Source organism: Rhinolophus ferrumequinum, chromosome 21 (assembly GCF_004115265.2).
Source record: "Rhinolophus ferrumequinum isolate MPI-CBG mRhiFer1 chromosome 21, mRhiFer1_v1.p, whole genome shotgun sequence".
NCBI classification, from domain to species: Eukaryota; Metazoa; Chordata; class Mammalia; order Chiroptera; family Rhinolophidae; genus Rhinolophus; species Rhinolophus ferrumequinum.
Genome location: NC_046304.1, coordinates 34,926,358 through 34,945,106, shown reverse-complemented (window position 1 = coordinate 34,945,106; position 18,749 = coordinate 34,926,358). Strand labels below are relative to the sequence as shown.

Here is an 18,749-nt window from a genome sequence, read left to right as displayed (position 1 = left end):
GAGGCCGAGAGCCTGGAAACTGCACTCCTGGCTCTGTCCCCACAAGCAGTATTTACTACCTTATTGGTCTTATTAATTCAGGGGCTGAACAGTCTCCCATTTCCTTGGTGATATGCCATATCCTTCAAAACCGTTATCTCCTTCAGTATTAATTTCTTTTAACAGGAACTTCTAATCACAGGCCTGCCTGCTTGAATTCTCCTTCAGTTATTCAGTAAATTTTTATTAAGTGTCAGTACTAAGTTCCAGGCACTGTTCTAGGTTTTGAAGACTCAAAGTTAATGCACAAAATTCTAGTCCTCATGGAGTTTATATTCTAGCATTTACTGGGAGACAAATAGTAAAATAACTAAAATGGTCGCTCTTTGAATCAGTCTTTGAAATAGGTAACTGCGTTGTTTTCTGAGGATTCAATGAATGGTTGCTGTATATTTCTATATGGTTAAAGTACTTTATAATCTGTAAACTACCCCAAATTAAGCCTTCTAACTCTCTAAACACATGATGGACTCGATGTTCTTAATCTAACGAGTTACCAGTTGGCCTCCTAGTCCTTAGTTCTGCAAGAACCAGTAGGTTACTACGATCTATCCGGGAGTCAAGAATTTGAGTTAATGCCTCTTTGTCCCACAGCTGGGAACAACGTACTACAAACTCTAACTCAGTGATTGCCTGAACGTGGTCTTCCGACCAGCTGCATTAAAATTACCCTAGTCGTTTAATAATCAGGAAAGTTATATCAGGTTGCCATCCCAGGGTAAGTGAATCAATCTCTAGACTGGGGCCTCAGAATTTGCAGGTTTAACAAGTCCCCCAAGTGACGCTGGGGAAAAACATTAATGTTTGAAAATGACAAAGATGTTGGCTAGACGAGATTGGAGAACACTAGAAACTAAGGAAAGTTCCTGAAAGATAGACTAAGCTCCATGGGAGGTTGGGCAGGGAAGACCAGAAAGGGAAGTCGGAGCTCTTCAGGGCGTTTCTATTATGACAAAAATCGCTTGTCGCGACACATCCCTCAAACCGCCAACGTCCCACCACCATCGTAACAACCCGTCCCCGGGGATATTCCTGCGATGTGACCATTGTCCAGGACATGGGGTGAAGCGGCCCCTGACTGGGGAGGGGCATTCCGCCATGCCGTCATAGAGCGGAAGCTGGCAAAGGGGTTTCCGCTGCCAGGACCCAAGATGGCGACATAAGCGTCGCTACCATGCGAAACACATGCTCTGTACCCCCGCCTCAGCTCCCTCGAGTCTCACTGGACTTTTGCAAGTCACCGTGGGAACCCTCAAGGGGGCGGATCTCGCGCTCCGGGAGCGATATTGCCTCTTGTCCCCGGTCCTAAGCCCCTATCCCCCAGCTGAAGAACGCTCTGAAAGCACTCAGCATGGACACATTGCTCGGCGCCTAGCTTGTAATACCCGACAGGGCCAGCACACGGCGGAGAATCCAGAATGCCGGGCGATAGGGCCTTCACCCTACTTATTGGTGGACCCACGCTGTGGTGGCGATGCCCATTGGGCCGTGGACCATGTCAGTCTTGGGAAATCGGGACAGAGAGGAGGGGGTATATTCAGCCATTGGGCTCTCTTTGCTGTCAATTAAAGCGACATCCGGTGACGGCCACACTCTCGGCTCGTTGATTGGAGAAACGTTTAGGCAGCGGAGGGCGGGCTTCCGAGTGAGGTGGGAGGTGGGGGCGAGGAGGGAAGCGGAGGCTGGGGAGCTTTAGGCCGGCCGGCGGTGGCGGCGGCAAGGCCGGGACTTGGGCTGAGGGCCTGCTGTGGCGGCAGCGGCGGACGCCAAGCTCAGCAGCGGGTATCAGGCATATTCCTTTCCCTGACTGGAGGCGCGCTGCGCCGCGCAGCCGAGGCTTATGGGTGAAGGGCGGCGGGGTGGAGCTGAGGGGCAGGAGGCGGGAGCGGGGTTTGCGTCGGGGCCGGACCCTAGCCCTGGCAGGGAGAGGCCGCGAGGCTGTGGGGGAAAGCCGGCTCCCGGGTGGGTTGGACTGAAGAGGTCTGAGGGCACGAGAAGGCGTGGTATTAGGCCCGGGCTTGGGCGCGGGGTGGGGCCTTAGAGACGGAGGGCGGGGTGGGGTTTGGCGGTAAGGATGGGTCAAGGCCAGGAAAGTAACACTTGTTCGCTGCTGCTCCAGAAGGCTAGAATAGAAGCTCAGGCGCTCGGGCATGGCGACTTGGTCCCAGCCGGACTTCGGTATCCGGGGCAGGGTGGGACTGGGCTCAGACCAGAGGCCTCTGGCCTTACTCGATCTTTAAGGGACCTTGGCCGGTTTCTCGAACTTAATTGGTTCTTGGGAGGTTTTAGTAATAAATTGTGAGAGAATGGGAGGGTAGTGTAAGCCTGATCTCTGGGTCGCAATTGTGTTTAAGCAAATAAGGGTGTGTGGGTGTATAGGTGTCGATACCTCTTCCCCTTTAGGATGAACTCGGTAGGTGGGTCACAACACTGAAAAGAGCTACGTCTTCGCTTACAAGGTTAATGGGAGTTCAGAAGTAGAAACCAGAAATTGAAAGTCAGATTTACCCCCTTCCCACTTGGCTATTTGGGTTGAAAACTTGCCCATATACTTCTGTTTTGGCTCAGAAGGTCATGTGAATGAAAATAAAACCTGCCTATGCAAATTCTGGACCAAAACTAATCCTGGCTCAGTTCCCCCTCCCATGTCCCTCTTAGTCTCCCCCCCTCTTTTTTTTAATGTGAGAGAGATGGGAAAGGGACATCACATTTCAAAGTTGGGAAAACAAACGGCAGTATCCTTTGCTGAACGTGTTCCTCCTGTCCTTTTCCACTGTCATCCATTAATAATCTCTTCCTCCCCTTTAGAACTGGAAGGGAGAAGGACTAGGCAGTGTTCTCCTGAGAGATGGGCAACCAAGTATCCTTTAAGATAGGAAATGGACTTCTGCTAAAAATAGAAGCTAGGTAGTGTGTGTATGAGGTGTTGGGGGAGGCTTGGTAAATCAGACAACAAGTGAAATATTTTGGATGCCCTGGGTATTGTCTGGTTGTCCACAACAAGCTACCTCATAGGGTATTGCAAATTTAATGTACAGAGACAGGGATCCTTTGATCCTTTGTTAGCAATACCTTCCTTTCATAGTTCTGCCCATAACAGGGTTTTTGTTTTGGGGGGAGGAGTATAATAATTGACTTCTTTTTTCTCCTGTAAGAGTGGCCTTTTAATGGGTTTCCTACCTTCTGCCTTAATCATGGTGTGAAAATTATGGAATCTTACCCTGTTGCTCTTGTGATTCCCATTTCAGGTTTCTCTGGAAACCCCCCTGGTAAGTGTGGAGGAGGCGGGACACTCTGACCCAAGACAAAAGGCCTGTAGTTCCAGCCAAAGAAAATAAACCTTAGGAGAGAGAAGGAAAAAAAAAATCCATCAGCTGTTCCTGAGAACAGCCTGCAGTGGAATCTACAGAGAGGACAACTAATGTGAGTGAGGAAGTGACTGTATGTGGACTGGAGACAGTAAGTCACGTGGGCCCTGAGGGCCTGGACTGGGTTAGGAACAGTTGTGCTTTCAGAGGTGAGGTGTTGAGAAGGGAAAAGTGAATGTGGTCTGGAGTGTGGCCTTGGCTCCTCGGGGTGTGCTTTCCTCTGAGGCCATCAGGGAGCTCAGTCCCTGTGTTCTGCCAGGGTGGGGTACAGGGTTTGGCACTGAGGGGGGTAACTTGCTGGCTGGAGCAGCAGAGCAGTGGCCTTGATTTGTCTTTTGGAAGATTTAAAAACCAAAAAGCATAAACATTCTGGTCCTTCAGCAATGCTTTCTCTGAAGAAATACTTAACGGAAGGACTCCTCCAGTTCACCATTCTGCTGAGTTTGATTGGGGTGCGGGTGGACGTGGATACTTACCTGACTTCACAGCTTCCCCCGCTCCGGGAGATCATCCTGGGGCCCAGCTCTGCCTATACTCAGACCCAGTTCCACAACCTGAGGAATACCTTGGATGGCTATGGTATTCACCCCAAGAGCATAGACCTGGACAATTACTTCACTGCCCGGCGGCTCCTCAGTCAGGTGAGGGCCCTGGACAGGTTCCAGGTGCCCACCACTGAGGTAAACGCCTGGCTGGTCCACCGGGATCCGGAGGGGTCTGTCTCTGGCAGCCAGCCCAGCTCAGGCCTTGCCCTCGAGAGTTCCAGTGGCCTCCAAGATGTGACAGGCACAGACAACGGGGTGCGAGAAAGCGAAACGGAGCAGGGATTCAGTGAAGATTTGGAGGATTTGGGGGCTGTAGCCCCTCCAGTCAGTGGAGACTTAACCAAAGAGGTTAGTGGCCACATGGAGGGGTGAGTGGGAGGGGTCAGGGGTTGGGGGGGGTGTGGGCTGGTCCTGGAGGACTCTAGCCATAGTACTAACCCCTGTAAAGAACCAGAGCAGTTCCAGGGGGGTCTCAGGCATTGTTCTTGTATAGAAATGGGCTGAATTGTCTGACTAGGCTTGGGGGCTGGGAGCATTTCCTGTGTTGAACCATTGACCCACCTCTAAATGTACCGTCAGGGCAGTGGGAGGTTCCTAGAACATGCCAGTGTGTTTACTGCTTGGATTTCAACATGACTCCTGGAGGCCCCGGGTGGGGGAGGGAGTCATGTTGTGATGGGCTTTGATGCGGTTTATATCTGTTGCTATGACACAAATACTTTGTGGATCTTGCCGTGTACCTCCCCCCACATCAAAACACATACATATCCTGAAGTTCTCCTTTGTGGTCAGTCCTGTTGTTGTAAGGTCCTGATAAGTCTGCTGTTCTGGGCCTGAGCCAAGGGGTAGATTTAGATAGTTATTCTTGGCCCAGTGGGGACCAAGGCTCCTACCACTGCTAAAGGTCCACTACAGGGAGTAGGGAGGTGAGGGCTGGGAGTGAGACGAGAAACTGCATTCTGCTGCCTAAGTCAGCTTGCTTTGAGCCGTCAGAGATCCTTCGCTCCTGAAATGTGGCTGACATACTGTTCTGGGCGGAAAGTGATGCAGGTGCCTTTAATGACGTGAACGGCGCCTGCTGTCCGTACCCCACCACCATGATGATAAAGACGGCTTTGAGCTCTGTGTTTGGCCCTGGTTTGCCAGTCAGCTCCCAGGAGTTTGGGGGGCGGGGGGACGTCCACTGCAGTCTCTTTGGCCATTCGGGAAAGAGAAGGCTGCATTGCACTGGGTTGGGTTTTCCAGAGTTGAGTCTTGGGGGGTGGGAGACGGGATATAAAAAGTGTTACAGATGTTGTGGAACTTGCCTCTTCCTGCCCTTCAGTGAGACCAGGTTTTGCTTCCCATCCTGCATTTGATCCTGTTTCTGAACTCAGTTCTCTGAATATTAGTGACTGTCAAAGCATGTGGCTTCCACTGGGCCAGTGGTTCTCAGTTGGGGGTGATTTTGCCCCGCAGAGGACATGTGACAATGTCTAGAGACATTTTAAGTTGTCACAACTAGAGGAGATGCTGTTGGCATCTAATGGAGAAAGGCCTGAGATGCTGCTAAACTTCCTAAAAAGCACAGATAAGCCCCTAAAGGACAGACTAGACTGATCTGGCCCCAAATGTCAGTAATGCCAAGGTGGCTCTCCTGCTCAGCTGGCTCATACTGGATCTACTTAAGAGCTACTAGAATTATCTGAGCATGGGAGTTATGAGCATTCCTTACCTTTCAGTGCCTCTTTTCTTAGATTCTTACAGTGCCACTGGAAACTAACCTCTTCCACTTCCTCTGTCCTTTCCCTTCAAATGGGCTCCAGTCTTGGCACAGTGGCCTGAAGAAGTATGCCTTCCAGCTGCTCTTCTGTCCTCCCGCCCCAGTGGAGCTCCCCAAGGGGTGGGTGTAACTGGGCTTGCTCTTGGGAACTCCGCCGGGGTAGCTCCTATTCCTGCTGGGAGCCTTCCTGGGATGGGGTGCTTTGGATATAATGTGGATGGGTTGGGGCAGAATGGGGTGGGACTCTGACCCTGCTTTCCTCCATTTCTTGGCTTTCGTGAAGGTTGTGTTTTCTCTGAGGCCAGGCCTTCACTGCTCCCTTTGGGGGCTGTGGGGTGGGTCAGCATTAGGGGCCCAGGCTGGGTATGGGGGAAGGGAGGATTATTATGTGTCTAGAACAACATTTCCTCAGCAACTCAGGGATAAAAATACTCAGGTCCAGAGCATGTGACAGGCACTGCTGGAGCTGGTATTATCCCTGGGGTGACAGCGCTCCCCCACTGCCAGGCCTGTTCGATGGACAGCCATAGCCCAGGCCCTTGTCAGGGATAGGATTCCCCTCGAGGCTGGCACTCTGCCCAGAGCAGAGGTGTCCTGTGTACAGCTCTTTACAGGCGAGGAGCAGTCTGTGACCAAGGAGAACATACTGTCCCTGACCTGACCTTAGGCTCAAGAGGAGCAGCAGTGAGGATGAGAGAACTGTGATCCTGATTCTGTCAGGGGCTTCTTTCCTGCTTCAGAGATGTGGGCTAGGGGGTCAGGCAGAGAATGCTCCTGAACAAAGCTAGGGTAAAGGGGGGGTGGGGGACACGTGTGAGGCCAAGACGTTCTGGAACACCTGTCTCTGTCAGCGCTGCCTTCAGGCTCATCTCCCTCTTGCCTGGGGTTAGGCCTTGCCAGCAGTGACATCGCTGCATGTGTGCAAATGGCTTTTCCCCCTCCTCTCATCTGGACTGTTGTAGGGTGACAAAGCCCCTGGCTCACAGTGGGGGTCCGGGTGCACTGGGTACCTGCCCAGCCTGGCTTGTGCTGTTTGGGCTTGAGGACAATTGGTCACAGCCCTCCGAGGAACGGGAAAACTCCTTCCACTTCCAGGGAAGAACTTAGATTCCCGGAGTAGCTGCCGGAGGAGTGTCTACACAGTCCTGAGTGGGTTGGGCAAGCAGGATGCGACTGGAGGGAGAGTGGCACCCCTTCCCCCCAGGGCTCTCACTGCGCCACCCGGCTGGCTGACTGGGATGGGTGGGGCTGCCCGCCCCTGGGTGCGTCTCCTTGAGGAGACAGACGGAGGCGGCCCAGGGATGGGCTGGTTCCTTGCGGCAGCTTCTCCAGCTGCCCTGGTGCAGAGATTGGCTCTCGGCTGCAGCTAGGTAACAGGCGGTGGGAGGGGATTGGCTCTTTCCGCATCTCCAGCGGAGAATTGGGGGAGGAGATTGGCTCTCGTCGCAGCCTAGGTAACGACAGTGGGAGGGGATTGGCTCTTTCCGCAGCCCAGCTGCTGACCTGGGGGAGGGGATTGGCTCTCTGCAGCCTCAGCAGTGACCTGCGGGGTGGGGGGGAGGGGATTGGCTCCTTGCTGCAGCCTAGGTAACAAGTTTGGGGGGCGTGGGGAGGGGGAGAGGGAGGAGTGGGAGGATAGGCCCAGGAGGGAGCTTGCTTCCCTCTGCAGCTTGAGCACGGAGCATGGGGTGGGAGTCCCATCTCACTGCAGCCTCTGCGGTGAGCTTAGGGTGGGGGCTGCCAGGCGCCTGAGTGGAACTGGGGTTGTGAGGTGGGAGGGGGCTGCTCAAGGATGGAGGAAGAGGGCTGGGCCGGGCCGCCCAGGCAGCAGCACGGGCGGGGCACCTCCTCGGGCCCCTCGGAGCTAGCACGGGGCCACCCTTCCAGCCTGGTGTGCTCCCTGCAAGCCAAGAGCTCCTTGCAGCCCCCTGTCCGGCTTCCCGGCACCAGCTGCCCTGGGGCTCATCTCGCAGACCATGACCCGCCTGGACCGCAGCTCTCACAGTGGTGGGGGCCCTGCCAAAGGGAGCCGGCCCCTTAACTCTTTGCTGGCTGGTCACCGGGTGGCCCAGCCCTCCTCTGCTCCTGGGTCCAGGGCTTCTGTTCAGGTTGGTGTATGTGGGGAGACTAAAGGGAAAGATCCACCTGGTGGGAGGTCTTAGGATCAGGGAGGGTAATGGTGGGAAAGGGATACCTGGTCAGGGCTAGGGAGGTGGGTCTAACGGTACTGCTTTCTGGAAAGTGTCTGCTTTTTTTAACCTGTGAATGGAAGGGAACAGTGTAGGGTTCCTTCAGCTACGGGGTGGGGGAGCATGTGTAGGAAGCCCAAATGGCTCTTATTTATTGGGCTTCTATGCTGGTGGCAATGGGGGTGGCAGTTGGTGCAGAACTGATCAGGAGCCACCAAGAGGGAGGTGTTTTGGTACCCGAGGCAGCAGTTGTGGCCGAGTGGTGATGGGGGCTGTGTCCTTGAGTGGTTGGTTGATGGGGAGTCAGTGAGGCCTGGGGTGTGGTAAGGAAGGGAATGAGAGCACTGGTGTGTGAGGGGGCACCATGGGGCTGGCCTTGGCAGGGGTGGGTGCCCAAGAGGATCAGCTGACTGCCTGAGGCTCTCCTGGGATCGAGGCAGCTTGCTAGGATCAGCTGAGAGTGGGGATTCTGGCAGGGATGGACCTTGAGGTGAGCCTGGGCTTTAAGAGTTGTGGGTGTTCAGCCTTACTCCCTCCTCAGCTAGGGAAGAGGGAATAGGCTGTAGGAAGGGCTGGAGACAGCCTGTCGTTGTCATTGGTTGCATCAGGTGGTTGTAAATGCAGGGATTTTCCTTCCCAGCCTACCCCACCCCTTTATGCAAATGAATGGCACCACAGGCTGATGCAAGCCTGGCCACCTGGAAGCAATTCTGCATGACAATTCGCCCTTGCTTGCTGTGGCCCGCTTCCTACAAACCCAGCTTTTAAGGATTCCTATTCCCCAAATGAGAAATGACTCCTGCAGCCCCTTTCCTTCTTAGTGGTGAGTGGCCCTGCCTTTTGGCCTGGCTGTCTCTGGTCCAGATCCTAAGCCCACAGACCTGTATGGTGGTTTTCGCTAGCTTCTGGTTGGTTTGGAGGCTGGTGTCAGGAAATGAAGCCTTGCTGGTATAGCAGGGCAAGGACTAGAGGCTGGCAGGTGTAGGGCTAGGAGGGGACCCACCCAGTGATGCGAGGAGGGACATCTGAGGGGCAGGGCCGGTAGGGAGGTGCCCCTGGACCTGACAGCTAAAGTCATCGTGATCTGTCTTTCAGGACATAGATCTGATTGACATCCTTTGGCGACAGGATATTGACCTGGGGGCTGGGCGTGAGATTTTTGACTATAGTCATCGCCAGAAAGAGCAGGATGTGGATAAGGAACTGCAAGATGGAGCGGAGCAGGAGGATACCTGGCCAGGCGAGGGCGCAGAAGCTCTGGCACGAAACCTGCTAGTGGATGGAGAAACTGGGGAGAGCTTCCCTGCCCAGGTACTCCCACTTCTGCTCACTCCCAGAAACTCCCAGAAACTTCTCCTTAGAGAAGGCAGGTTGTGTCTGTGGGATGGACCTGAATGTATCTTTTGGGTTGGGGTCTCCAAGTCACAGTGAGTGGGCTGAGGAAGGGGGAGCGGATGAGCAGAACAGAAGCAGAGGGAGCAGGCCTTACCAACAAACATTACAGAGAAGGCAGAGCACCTGGCAACTTCCTGCTTGTGCCAGGACTCTTCACTTTCCCTTTTCTCCCCTGGATTTTGGGACTTAGGGTCAGTCATTAGCTGGGGAACAGAGGGAGAGCATAGGCCTGCAACCATGCAGGCCCTCTTTCAGCGTCCCCCTGGAAAGGCTGGGGAAGAGGCTTCGGCCCGCAGGCAGCCAAGGCCCAGGTCAGTCAGACTTACAGTTGCTGTTGCCACAGGTGCCTGATGGGGAGGACCAGACGGCCCTGTCCCTGGAAGAGTGCCTTAGGCTGCTGGAGGCCACCTGCCCCTTTGGGGAGAATGCTGAGGTGAGCAGGACTCCAGGGAGAGCCCGCCAAGCCAGCAGGGCAGCCTGCACACGCTGTGTCCCTCCGTGGCTGCCTGAGGGGCTAGCTTTTGGTGCTGGCCTTGTCCTGGCTGCTGGGAGTGAACTCAGAGGAAGGAAGAAACAGACCTCAGGTGGTAGTCTCTGGGAGGAAAGCAGAAGGCTGGGCTTTCCTTCTCTGTTAAAGCCTCTGTGTTTTGCCCTAGTTTCCAGCAGACATTTCCAGCTTAACGGAAGCAGTGCCTAGTGAGAGTGAGCCTCCAGGTCTTCAAAACAACCTCTTGTCTCCTCTCCTGACGGGGACAGAGTCGCCATTTGATTTGGAACAGCAGTGGCAAGATCTCATGTCCATCATGGAGATGCAGGTAGGATTATCAGAACAGGGCACAAACCTATCGGACTTGGTGTGGGGTGGAATGTCGTAGCACTCACCTCTGGGAAGTGAAAGAGTAATCCTCTCTGTCTGATCCATAGGAAAGTGCGGGACATGGAGAGGTAACTGTCCAGGCATCTCCTTGGGGCAGCAGGGCATAGAGTCAGGAGTGGGTAGTTTGGGTTAAAACCCCGTGGCTGAGCCTTTTACAGCAGACCTGCCTTTTTTAAGTGTGCTGCTTGCCTTTCCTTCAAGCAGATCATCACTTGGCTGGGTACTTCCAAGGTTTAGTTAGCGTTAATAAAAGCTGACATTCCTGCAGTGCTGTATAGCATCTTATTTAGCCCTCACAATCGTCTAGTCAGCCCTTTATTTTTTAAATTAAAAAAAAAAAGTTGTTATTGGGGACTTTCGGGGAACAGTGTGTTTTTCCAGGACCCATCAGCTCCAAGTCAAGTCGTATTTTTTTTGTTTGTTGTTTTTTTCAATCTAGCTGTGGAGGGCGCAGCTCACTGGCCCATGTGGGAATCGAACCGGCGACGTTGGTGTTATGAGCACTGTGCTCTAACCAACTGAGCCAACCGGCCGCCCGCCCTTTATTATTTGAAAGTTGAAGAAATGGAAGCTCAGAGAAGTTAAGTGAGATGCCCATGGTCACATAGCAAGTGGTGCAGCTAGGTTTTCTTACTCCAAGGCTTTGTCTTTTCACTGTGCTGATTTTGTAGTAAAGAGATAGTCAGTGTTAGGTGTTTTCTTACTCTCCTTCCAAGATGGGGGAGTCCGGCCAAACATGAGCAGGTCAGCCCTGCACTGAGGTGGAATCCATAGAGAGGAACCCATCTCTGCCAGGCCTGGTGGACCAAGTGGGGCCAGGAGCTGATGCTGTGAGCTCTGATTTCCAGTCTCCTGCCTTTACACCCACACAGCTGTGCCTGTGTTGGGTGCCTGGGGAGTCTGCTGTGAGTGAAAGGTGGTGCTCTTCTCCCCTTCCAGGCCATGGAAGTGAACACATCAACAAGTGAGATCCTGTACAGTGCGCCTCCTGGAGACCCACTGAGCGCCAACTACAGCCTTGCCCCTAACACTCCCATCAATCAGAACGTCAGCCTGCATCAGGCGTCCCTCGGGGGCTGCAGCCAGGACTTCTCGCTCTTCAGCCCTGAGGTGGAGAGCCTGCCTGTGGCCGACAGTTCCACGTTGCTCCCACTGGTCCCCAGCAATTCCACCAACCTCAACTCCACCTTTGGCTCTACCAACCTGGCTGGCCTCTTTTTTCCACCCCAGCTCAACGGCACAGCCAATGACACAGCAGGCCCGGAGCTGCCTGACCCGCTGGGGGGTTTGCTAGATGAAGCCATGCTGGATGAGATCAGCCTGATGGACCTGGCCATTGAAGAAGGCTTCAACCCCGTGCAGGCCTCCCAGCTGGAAGAGGAATTTGACTCTGACTCAGGCCTCTCTTTGGACTCCAGCCATAGCCCTTCCTCCCTGAGCAGCTCAGAAGGCAGTTCTTCCTCGTCTTCTTCCTCCTCTTCTTCCTCCTCTTCCTCTGCCTCTTCCTCTTTTTCCGAGGAAGGTGCTGTTGGCTACAGCTCTGACTCTGAGACCCTGGATCTAGAAGAGGCCGAGGGCGCTGTGGGCTACCAGCCCGAGTATTCCAAGTTCTGCCGCATGAGCTACCAGGATCCGTCTCCGCTCTCCTGCCTGCCCTACTTGGAGCACGTGGGCCACAACCACACGTACAACATGGCGCCCAGTGCGCTCGACTCTGCTGACCTGCCACCACCCAGCACGCTCAAGAAAGGCAGCAAGGAGAAGCAGAGCGACTTCCTGGACAAGCAGATGAGCCGGGATGAGCATCGAGCCCGAGCCATGAAGATCCCCTTCACCAACGACAAAATCATCAACCTGCCTGTGGAGGAGTTCAATGAGCTGCTGTCCAAATACCAGCTCAGCGAGGCGCAGCTCAGCCTCATCCGGGACATACGGCGCCGAGGCAAGAACAAGATGGCGGCGCAGAACTGCCGCAAGCGTAAGCTGGACACCATCCTGAACCTGGAGCGGGACGTGGAGGACCTGCAGCGCGATAAAGCCCGGCTGCTGCGGGAGAAGGTGGAGTTCCTCCGGTCCCTGCGGCAGATGAAGCAGAAGGTGCAGAGCCTGTACCAGGAGGTGTTTGGGCGGCTGCGAGACGAGAACGGGCGACCCTACTCACCCAGTCAGTACGCGCTCCAGTACACCGGGGACGGCAGTGTCCTCCTCATTCCCCGGGCGCTGGCCGACCAGCAGGCCCGGCGGCAGGAGAGGAAGCCAAAGGACCGGAGGAAGTGAGCGTGGGGAAGAAGAGGGGTTGACGCTCACCAAGATGGGAACTGGAGAAGGGCTGGGCCTGGACCTGGACCTACAGCGGGGGACTTGAATGCCTTCTTATCCAATAGATCTTCTCCGATGGGATGACTGCGGGTCACTGGACAGGAAGAGGCAGGCACAGGCTTGTCTGGCTGAGCTTCCCCCACTGCGGACGGTGGAAGTGGTCAGACGGTTTAAAGGGTGGACAGGGTCCTGACCCCTCCCCCTTTCCTTCGAGGGAAGGGGTGGTGATGGCATTGATGGAGGCCGACAAAGGGGGAAGAAAGGGACTTTGGAGAGGGAAGGAAGAAGTAGAAAGTCTCATTGCTGGGAGGAAGGAAGGAAAGAAACCAAAAAAAATCAAAGCTGGAAGAAAATCAAACGTGCAGGCTAAGGTTGAATCTGGCCAGGATTCCAGGCAGCAGGTTTTAGGTGGGACTAGGTTATTGGTGTGAGTGAACCCCACTTCACCCCAGGGGAGGGGTGAAACACACAGGGCGAGTTCTGGGAAAGGCTTTGTGAACTCTTTCTGCTCCTGCATTTCGGCATTCTTCAAGGGGAGCTCTTGGATATCTCCTGGAATATTTCAATTATGGGGGAGCCACTGGGACCCAACACTGAGTTGGAGAGTTAGGGTTAAAGGGTAGAGTGAACAGGAAAGGGTCACAAGGTCCCATGTTGCAACAGCCCCAACACCAAGCATGTCACTCACTGCCCTGCCACTCCATCTCCCTCTGCCCAGTCACCCTGAGCTGAGGCTCCAAGGACTCCATCAGAGCCTGCATGCTAACGCTGTTCTCTTCCCGCCCCTCTGTCCCACCCACTGGCTCTTCTGCAGCTGGGGTGCTGGCAATGCCCCCCCAGTGTGGGCCTGCAGCCTCCTGGGGGCTGCTTTGAGGCAGGGGGATAAGGAGAAGCTAGGAAGTATTCAGCACAACACCGGGGAGTGACTTTCCTCAGGCCTCCCACCAATAACTGGGCTTATCACTGGAAAAGACAGACTACAAAACCCAGCAACAACAACAAACTAGTCCTCGTAGAGTTTCTTGCGCTTTGATTTAAGGGCTTGAGCCCTGATTCACTTATAGGGTCTAGAATGCTTGTGTTGAGTAAAAAGGAGATACCCTAATATTCAAAGCTGCTAAATGTTCTCTTTGCCATAAAGACTCCGTGTAACTGTGTGAACACTTGGGATTTTTCTCCTCTGTCCCGAGGTCTCTGTCTGCTTTCTTTTTTGGGTTTGTTTCTAGGAGAATGAGAAGTGCATGTAATGGGGGATGAGAGCACCTCCCTGCCAGGATGTTGGCCATAGGCAGCTTCTCCGCACCCCCAGCTTAGCAAGAAGGAGGCAGAGGGGAGTGCCAAGGTGGCCAGAAGGTTCTAGGACCAGTGTCTTTAACTGTTCGCCACTGCTGCCTCCACCCCTGCCTGGCTCTGGAGTATTGTGTCTGCCCCCAGATGAGTAGGAGTGAGTTGAGGGGAAGCACTGATTCTTCTCCCCACTTGGGAGAGGGGGCAACACATTAACTGAGCAGTAGGGATAGAAGGCATGAGCCTGTAAAGTGCTTTTATAAATTATTTTCCTTGTAGATTTTATTTTTAATTTATCTCTGTGACCTGCCAGGGAGAGAGGAGAGAGGCTGTGAGCACATGACAATAAAATAAAATGGATGATTCATTCTCAAGTGCAATTTTTCCCTATCTTGAATTTAAATTGAGAGTAAACAGGCCTCAGGAGGGGAGAAGTGGCCATTGTGTGGCTAAGACAGAGCTCACATGGGAATGTGGTTGGAGCACAGTGGACGCTGATAATGAGTAAGAAGACAAAAGAATCGTGTTAAATACTGGATTCAACTTTCCAAACAGGTGTTTTGTATCTCTCTACAAGGTTTGCCAGTTGAATCTGCTAAGGAAGGATTTGGAATCCTTTTGCCTTTCTCATAGGGCTAGACTAGGTGGTGTGACCTGGCCCAGCTCTTCGCCTGTCCACCTGTGACAAACTATTTTCTTGTTGATTGCTATTTCTCTGGTCGCACCACCTGCTAGAGAGGGGCGGAGCAACGGAGAGTAGTCACACCAAGGGCTGTGATGGTGGAAACCCAAGAAATCAACAGGACCAACACATGCCAAGCACATCCACGGAACTAGGAAAGCAGGAAACTAGACCCCATGTTTAAGGTAAAGACCCAGCTGATGCGACCAGAATCTGTTCTTCAAAAACAAAAACCCCTGCCTTAATACCAAGCCTGCGAAGTGCTGAATGCTTCAAGGTGCTGGGTAGTTGCTGGAACTGCTACATGCCCATCTAGGGGGTAGGTGCTTAGCAAATGCCCACGTAATGAGTGCTCACCTGGCAGTCTGAGATAACTGGACAAGGTTTAGGACCAGGAGCTGTGATCCCCATAATGGAACCTGTGATCTTGAACTCCCATGTACCACTGTGACCTTACTCAGCCCAGTACTTTAATGATGCTGTTAGAATTTATCCTAAGGGGTGGAATAGATTTCCAAAAATAACACTGATTTTCTTACTTGTTTCAATTTACAATGGCTTTTCCCATCTCTAGTTGGAAAGAGTTGGTTATATAAACAAGAGCTCTTTCCTAATTAGGAATTAAGTAATTTTTGTAAGCCAGATTCTTAAAGGGGGGGAGACAAAATTAAGTTTGAGAAACTTTAATTCATGCTGATAAAAAATACAAATTATATGTAGAATAGTAAACTGATAGAATTCAGAGAGTAACATTTTTGTAGGCCTTCTAGAAATGTCTATTTTTGATTGTTTAGTACACTATAAAAGGCTGTAACTTGTTTTGCAACTTTTTTTAGCTTTAGAGATTTTTCAAGAAAAAACTCTCACCCCCTTTAGTGTTGCCCCTGGTCTGAGAAAGTATTTTTGTCACCTCTCTATGATGTCTCCTTATGGAGCGATGTCCAGTTGTGTCTAGGATCATGCTGATTAGCAGGGGCTTTGGGCCAAGTTGGTCAGCACTGCTGTGGGGCTGGCCTCTTGTGGCTGGCAGGTGGAGTGGGTGAACCAGCTTCAAGGCTTTTTCTGGCAGGAAGAGACGAGGACTCAAGTAGGGCCTGTGAAAGAGCTGCTACACCTAAGACAGGAAATTAGAAGAGGTCCTAGGGTTGCTAGGGAGATGAGCTGGCCTCACCCTTAACTAAGGACCAAATTTCACAGTGACCTGCTTGGGTGGGGATGGAAGGCTTGCTTTGTCTTGATTTCAGCAGTCCTAGGCTTCATTCAAACCAATTTTGCATACATCTTAAATCATGTGAGATGAAAATAGACCCATTGTTTCAACCTATGCCCTGCACTGATCTCACCAATGGAGCTGGGAGTATTTCAGTATCAGTTAAAATAAGAAATAATAGACCGAAGGGGGAAACAGTGATGTAGAGACATGCTCAGTGGCAGCAAGACCTGGCCTCCATGGCTGACTAGTCAAACAGCAGGAGGTATGTTCCATGGAGCCCCACCTCCTCAGGCTGCCCTCATCCCTGCTTTTACAACCCCAGGTTACACCGGGCCTTGCTGCTCTTCAGGTTTAGCAAATAGCTGGAAAAACAAGTGCCTTGCAGGAAAAATAACTCCACCACCCTCAAGTCACCTACAATATCCAATGGGCACTGACCTACAGCAACCACTTGAGAAGCTCCAACTAAATCAGTAGTTTTAGGGCACTACCAGCCAGAAATCCATTCCTTATTGATGCTGTCCATGTACAAACATAGGGGACTAGATTAATGTCTGCGTCTCTGGAAGTCATTTTCCCAGCCAAGTGTAGAAATTCTCTAGCAATACCCAGGTGCTTGATTATTCTAAGTCGTTAAGCCTTGTTTTCCTGTCACTGATCCTTCTGGGAAGTGAATAGGGACCCACAGACCTTTGACTTGTCATTTTGTCAGTGTACCAAGGACAGTAATGCTCCTTTCACTTCTTTTCACAGAGGTCAGCCATCCTCCTTGCCTTTGTTTCTGAAGTTCATAGTGGAGAAAAAAAGCATGCGGGACTCTGGGGGATACATGTGAAATTTAACACCTGATCTGGGTTCTAGGCCTTGTTCTGTCCAGGAATTCTTTGAAAGTTCACATTTGCCTGAACTAGTTAAGAAACAGAATCTAGTGCACAAGTTGTCTCTCGAGGAGAGTATGGAACCTTGCTAAAGAGGTGTATTTTCAAAATCAGTCAGTTAGAAACTTGTCTTCCTTTTTGAGTACGCAAAAAAGTACCAACAAAAAGTCTTAAAAGTTGGTTCTTGTCCAGTCTGACTTGAGCTGCAGAATGGAGATAGATCGCATAGTATTTGTTACTTCATTCCAGATGCTATTTCAACCAAGGAAACAAAACCTAGTTCACTTGGGGAGAGGGTAGAGAAAAGACCAAAGAGTTGGTGCTCTGTCTTTTGTTTTAAACATTAATTAGGCAAATTAGGTTGTCTTAAACCTTCCAATCAGGGAAGAGGCTGAAGCAGTAGTTGAAACAATGGGCCCCTGTCCCAGAGCCAGGCCCCAAAGTTACCTAGCCTGACCCCAAGCTACGCCAACAATACACAGGGCAGGATTGGTCAAAGTCAACTAGGACTGAAAAATCCATGTGGGGTAAACAGTGCCTTTGGTACTATCACAAAGCACCATGCAAACCAACAGGTCACAATGCAGACCCAGACCTGCTGTTGACTATTTTAACACAAGCTATTTAATATAAACAAAAACTACTGAACTGAATTGTCAACATATACTGTAAACTTAATGTTTCAGCCTTACCTTAGGAGTTCTGCCACCTCATTGGCCTAAGGAAAAAAAAACCAAATGCCTTAGAAACAGACGACAGGTGACCCTTGAACAATATAGGTTTGAATTGCCCGGGTCCACATATATGTGGATTTTTTTCAGTAAATACTGTAAATATATTTTCCTTATAATTTTCTTAGTAACAATTTTCTCTAGCTTGCTTTATTATAAGAATACACTATATAATACATATACAAAATATGTGTTAATCGACTATCGGTAAGGCTTTTCTGATCAACAGCAGGCTATTAAGTTTCTGGAGAGTCAAGTTATATATATACAGCTTTGGAGGGGCGGCATCGGGGCCCAAGCCTCACACTGTTCAAGGGTCAACTGTACTGCTGTACTTGCCCCTACAGAGCAGGGCCAACTATGCTTTTTAATCCCAGCAGGATGGTTGTATTTTAGATTTCATTTGCTTTTAATATTCAGCAATTTATTCAGTGGGAAGCTTTCAAAGCCCAAATCGATTAAAAGTCATCCATATAAGAGATATGAACAATTTGAACACACTGGCTACGAAAGCAGTAACTTTTGGAGAAAACCTCAATGCTGGACAGTCAAACCAAGGATGATGGACACTTCAGACTGATAGTTGTCTGCGGATCTTAAGCTCCTCTATCAAACTTCATAACCACACGCCTGAGCACCAGGATGCTTCTGCTTGATTGCTTCTTACTGCTACAATGAAGTCAAGATTCCTTCCTTTACTAGGCTGTATGCTGGCCTGTGAGTGATAGCAGTATTTCAAATTCTAGAGGAGGAAGAACACTGAGTCTGGACTTAGTTCAGTCCTCTCATCTCTAAATTTTTAAATGAGAACATCCTCATGAGAAGATTCAACTTGCAGATCAGATTAATACTAATACCAATCAGATAACTTGATCAGGTTAATTTCATCTCAGACAGAACCCAGATCCATACATAGTTCAGCATCTGTAGTCACTGCAGAAAATTTTGCATTTCAGAGTTCTAGTTCCACCAAATTATTTTGGAGTAGCAATTTCCTCTATCATTTTCCCTTTCTGTATGAGGGAAATAATTATAACAGATTCCCAAGGCCACAGGCCACAGACTATAAAAATGTGCCGAGCACACATGGCTAAATATCAAAGGTCATGGGTTAAAATCAAACTGAGCTGAGTGTGAATGAGCTCTGGAATAAGATTATATTTGAAAATAAGAACTTAAAAACAACTATTAAAAATTACTTAAAATCAGTAGTCAAAAGTTTCAAATGACACTGAAAAGCAGAAATAATTATTCCCGAGCACGGTCAGCTGGTTAAGAATGATCCTGGGATTATTATACTGGTCACTTATTGTACTTGGAAGTCAACTGAAGACAGCAGGAGCAAGGTATTTTGCTGCGTGGCTCTACCAGTGTAAGACGCTTCTAATACTGTTACCGTATCAGTAAGTTCTCCTTTTATAACTAAGGTAATAACCTATCTCCTCTTAAATTCCTGGGCAAGAG

At 51.0% G+C, this 18,749-nt stretch overlaps 1 protein-coding gene across 8 annotated transcripts; it reads left to right on the top strand.

The window, feature by feature from the left end:
- Positions 1-1,680: 1,680 nt before the first annotated feature.
- Positions 1,681-14,155, top strand: NFE2L1 (NFE2 like bZIP transcription factor 1). Of its 8 annotated transcripts, XM_033090709.1 has the most exons (7): positions 1,681-1,821; positions 3,288-3,462; positions 3,789-4,300; positions 8,999-9,214; positions 9,642-9,731; positions 9,955-10,113; positions 11,115-14,155. In XM_033090709.1, exons 3-7 carry the CDS (start codon positions 3,791-3,793, stop codon positions 12,450-12,452), a joined length of 2,313 nt encoding a protein of 770 aa, XP_032946600.1. In that variant the 5' UTR covers positions 1,681-1,821; positions 3,288-3,462; positions 3,789-3,790; the 3' UTR covers positions 12,453-14,155. The 8 variants fall into 8 exon arrangements, with proteins under 8 accessions (XP_032946600.1, XP_032946601.1, XP_032946598.1 ...); XM_033090710.1 differs by having other exon boundaries at positions 3,288-4,300; positions 9,032-9,214; XM_033090707.1 differs by having other exon boundaries at positions 3,288-4,300.
- Positions 14,156-18,749: the final 4,594 nt, after the last annotated feature.